Source organism: Otolemur garnettii, unplaced genomic scaffold (assembly GCF_000181295.1).
Source record: "Otolemur garnettii isolate 467f Iridium unplaced genomic scaffold, OtoGar3 scaffold00048, whole genome shotgun sequence".
Lineage (NCBI taxonomy): Eukaryota > Metazoa > Chordata > Mammalia > Primates > Galagidae > Otolemur > Otolemur garnettii.
In genome coordinates, this window is record NW_003852443.1 from 13133392 (window position 1) to 13137948 (window position 4557).

General features: G+C 41.6%; 1 protein-coding gene across 2 annotated transcripts in view; it reads right to left on the reverse strand.

Moving 5' to 3' along the window:
* MAP3K20 (mitogen-activated protein kinase kinase kinase 20) overlaps nucleotides 1-4557 on the reverse strand; it is a 191356-nt gene that overhangs the window by 173073 nt on the left and 13726 nt on the right. Inside the window, exon 2 of one of the 2 annotated variants that reach the window (XM_003791511.3) lies at nucleotides 3342-3534. In XM_003791511.3, coding sequence (XP_003791559.1) covers nucleotides 3342-3500 — 159 coding nt within the window. In that variant the 5' untranslated portion in view covers nucleotides 3501-3534. Of the gene's footprint in view, nucleotides 1-3341; nucleotides 3535-4557 lie in introns of those variants that run through there. The other variant, XM_012806200.2, reaches the window with a different exon arrangement.

Below are 4557 nucleotides of genomic sequence, written 5' to 3' on the forward strand. Positions count from 1 at the left end.
TATGTTGTATTCTTAATTCCTGAAGCATTCAGGGATAAAGGTACATAGCACCTGTAATTTACACTCACAGTTTAGCAAAAGTAACTAAATATGAATGCGTATAAATCAATAACAACCAGAGATAAAGCATTTGCAAACTGCTACTAAAGGGTGAGTCTAGGACAGTGGTTTTCAACCTTCCCAATGCTGCGACCTTTTAATATAGTTCCTCATGTTGTGGTGACCCCCAACTATAAAATTATTTTCGTTACCATAACTGTAATTTTGCTGTTATAAATCGTAATGTAAATATGTGATATGTAGGATGTATTTAGGCGACCCCCATGAAAGGACTGTTCGACCCCCAGAGGGATCGTGACCCAGAGGTTGAGAACCGCTGGTCTAGGGGAAGGATACAATAGGTTGATGGTACTATTCTTGTAATTTTCTCTAGGTTTAAAAGTTTCTTAAAAATTAAGTTTTAATTGCCTATTGAGATTTTAAGTAAATGCCATTTTTTCTAAAAAAAAAAAAAAAACAACAAAAAAACAGAAAAGTAATACATACCCACTGAAATATAGAAAAGGAATACATACTCACTAACCTAAAGGTCTGCAAATAAAGTGAAAGTAAATAGTCTTCCTTTCCTTTCTCACATAAGCAAAGTTAGAAAGATTGGTATACATTTTCTCCCTATTTCACTAATACATACAACATATATTTAGCAGATATCAAGTCACCCTTAAAGAGTCACACGGAGAACTGCAAACATTTTATTAAATGTTCCATAGCTTCTAAAACCCATTGACCAAAAACAACCAAGTGACACAGGATTGGATCTATGAATTGGAAAAAAATACAGAGCTCATTATCTTTTTTTTAATTAGAGAGAGAGTTTCATTTTATTACCCTTGATAGAGTGCCGTGGGGTCACAGCTCACAGCAACCTCCAACTCCTGGGCTTAGGCAATTCTTCTTGCCTCAGCCTCCGGAGTAGCCAGGACTACAGGCACTCGCCACAAGCCTGGCTATTTTTTGTTGTAATTTGGCCAGGGCTGTGTTTGAACCTACCACCCTCAGTATATAGGGCCAGCGCGCTACCCACTGAGCAAAAGGCACATCCCAAAGAGATCATAATCTTTATCTTACCACTTAGAAAACATCTGTCCAGTGAGCCAGTACACATTTCATAAAGTACAATAATTTACACACAAAATGCATATTTCCTTTCCAATAACTGCCAAACCCCCATCATAACTTTTTACATATTAGGTTCATGCTGATTCAGTTACATGTGGGGAAGTGGGGAAGCCTTGGCATAATTTACCATGTCTCTATCACTTACATACACCGATTAAGCTCCATGCTTAGTGAAGCTGAAGTGGAGTTTTTGTTTTTCCTACTTACAAGTTTGAGTTATCCTCTTACACTCAATTCGATTACTGAACTGTATTCATTCAGGTTAAATACCTACACAAAAGCAGGATTTGGCAGTTTCCAATTCCTGCTTTCACCCACTGTGCTTTCCTATGTAATTTACCTGGCTCTCTCAAAATAGTAGAAAAGTTATCATGTTTGGATAGAAGGGATTAGAGGGAGTGGGCTGCAATTAATGTTTTCCTATTGATATCGCTCTCATATCTTGTAGTCTATCTCACATCTGACAGTTATATAAGAATGTAGTCACTGCACTGATGTTGCATAACCTAAAGCTTAAAATACTAGCATATTTATAAACTTTTTTAACTGTAAATGGATAGAACTGGTTTCTTTTCTCTTCTTACTTGGCTGATTCAAGGTTTCAGAGTTAAAAGCTAAAGAACAGGAGTCTGGCCCTTCTGGATGTCACTTGCGCCCTCCCTTCCCCTCCCCGAGGCAGAGTAATACATTTCTTAAAGCTCTATTTCCCAATCCATAAAACAGGGACAGTAATGCTTGCCTATAAAGGACTTAACAAGTTTACTAGCTAAAACAACTAGGTTCAGTCTAGAGCAGCAGTTCTCAACCTGTGGGTCGTGACTCACAGGAACTGTATTAAAGGGCCATGGCATTAGGAAGGTTGAGAACCAATGGTCTAGAGAAAGAAATGGTTTTATTACTTAGGTACTATTAAAAAATTATGTTGATCAAGAATGGAGGGAAAAGATCAAATTCAACCTACTACCCTTCTGTTTTGTGTACATTTGGGCTTTAAAAGCTCTCGCTTTTTAATGTTTTTCAAAGCCTACTGATACCCCCAAGGCAGCGATATCTTTTTTTTTTTTTTTTGCAGTTTTAGGCCGAGACCGGGTTTGAACCCACCACCTCCAGCATATGGAGCTGGTGCCCTACTTCTTTAAGCCCCAGGTGCCGCCCAACAGCAATATCTTAGTTCTTCCGAACTGGCTTCCCCAATGGTAAACACAGCTGGTGATCATACAATCACCCAGGACTGATGGGAGGAAACCCACACAGGGTTGCCATGTGGTTTCCTTCTCTAATCAATTACTATGGTCCACTGGCAGCAGTTAATTAAAAGAAAAGCATTCCAGGAGATTATGGAAAAGTTCACTTTAAAAAGATATGGAAATGGACAATAATTTGCCAAAACAGGACGTAACTAGAAATGACCAAAGCAAGCTCCAGAGGACAGCCACTGAAGTTATCAATGCAGCTGACCCCTGCGGAGGGGCAGCTCTGCAACTAGCTTTATTCTCAAGGTATCAAACTGAATGTGGAGACGACGCTGTGTCATTCTTGGGCTCTGAGCTCATTTAGGACTAGCATAAATCCCAGACTCTGAAAGCCAAGACCCTTTTCTGATTTTTACCAGGAGGACAGCTAACACAGATTAATTCTTTGTTGTATGAAGGCTATCACTGTTGGCCTTAAATAGAGGTGAAGTCTAAGAAGCTGGTATTGCTTATTTCAATAGAAAAAAGTATCTTTTATTTTTTCAAAGACAACTTCTTAAGTCCACAACTTGAAGGAGAGAAAACGGAAAGGGGATGAAAACTCTACACGTTACTCTTTACTGACCCCTCTTGGCTGCCATAGGGAAGAGAAAAGCTTGAACCCCAGGAAGAGGAGGTCTGAAATCTCACCTCCGCCTCCAGGAGAGCCCAGAGAACATTCACTCTTTGATGCCATGGAAAGAAATCCTCTCACTTCAGATGACCGCTAGTAGAATTAAACCGTAAAGCACACACTGTAATAATTTCTATTTATGGGGCTCCCAGAATGGAAATTGGGAAATGGCCTCCTGGATCAGCTCCAAAGGGCTTGCTAGGTCCCTGGTAGCCCTGTGACCCTCCAACTCCAGGCTGAAAACGCTTACATAAGTGCTTATGAGGACCATTTCTGACAGCAGGGAAAGACCTTACCTCTTTCTCTATTTTGAGTAGCTTCTTTACAGCCACCTCCTTGTCCTGTGATATCCATTTGGCTCGATAAACACTCCCAAAACTTCCTCCACCGCAGTTTTCAAAAAACTGCAAGTCATCAAATTTAATTTGCACAAAGGAGGCACCGAGAGACGACATCTCATAATGACAAAGTACTATACTTCCACAAAATCTGCAAAGAGAAAGAAAAGCAGAGTTGAATTATAAGTATATTAGGATGAATCCTTTGAGTTCTACTTCAGGCAGTGTAAAACGACGGAGTCCTGCGAAACTTCCAGAGAGACCCATGATGACTTAGAAGGAAGAAAAACAAGACTATAAACAAATCAAAATGAAAATACTCACCCAGGCAGCCCATGCAAAACTCAAGGGCGACTCGTACAGACTTTGAAGTGCAGCTGTCCACAGAGAAATGGCTCAGATTCCCCCAACAAAACCTGTAGCAGCACTTCCTACATATCCGGCGGAGCTCTGCCTAAAGGCTACTGTGTCACCAGGTCTGCTATCAGGAAGCCCTTGACAAGCGTGAAGCATGCTCTCCTCAGCGAGCTTGCATAGCTCCTCTGGCATCTGCGGCATGCCCTCTCCCCACGTTGCACTCACTTCACACAGAATACACACAGACTAAGCTGCAGAGAATCCTGACACGAGGCCAGCCAAAGGCTGAGCACACATTCAATGTTTAGACCCCCAAAGCAAACTTTCACTTTCAGGATGATAAAAAAGCTGGCCAGGTAGTTTCCAAAAGTGGCTCTCTGCGTTATGTATCCTAGCAGAACTTAATCAAAAAGTGGAAAATTTGCCCTTGATTACAATATATTAAGTCACACAAAGAACACTCTAAGGATATTAAAAGCCCGGCGTGGTGGCTCATGCCTGTAATCCTAGCACGCTGGGAGGCTGAGACAGGTGAGTTGCTTGAGGTCGGGAGTTCAAGAGCGGTCTGAGCAAGAGCCAGACCCCATCTCTAAACAAGATAAATAAAAAAAAATAACTTGTTGGGCGTTGTTGTGGGTACCTGTAGTCCCAGATGCTTAGAAGGGTGAGGCAAGAGGATTGCTTGAGCCCAAGGGTTTGAGGTTGCCATGAGCCGTGACACCACAGCACTCTACAAAGGGTGACAAAATGGGTGGCGCCTATGGCTCAAAGGAGTAGGGCGCTGGCCCCATATACCAGAGGTGGCAGGTTTAAACCC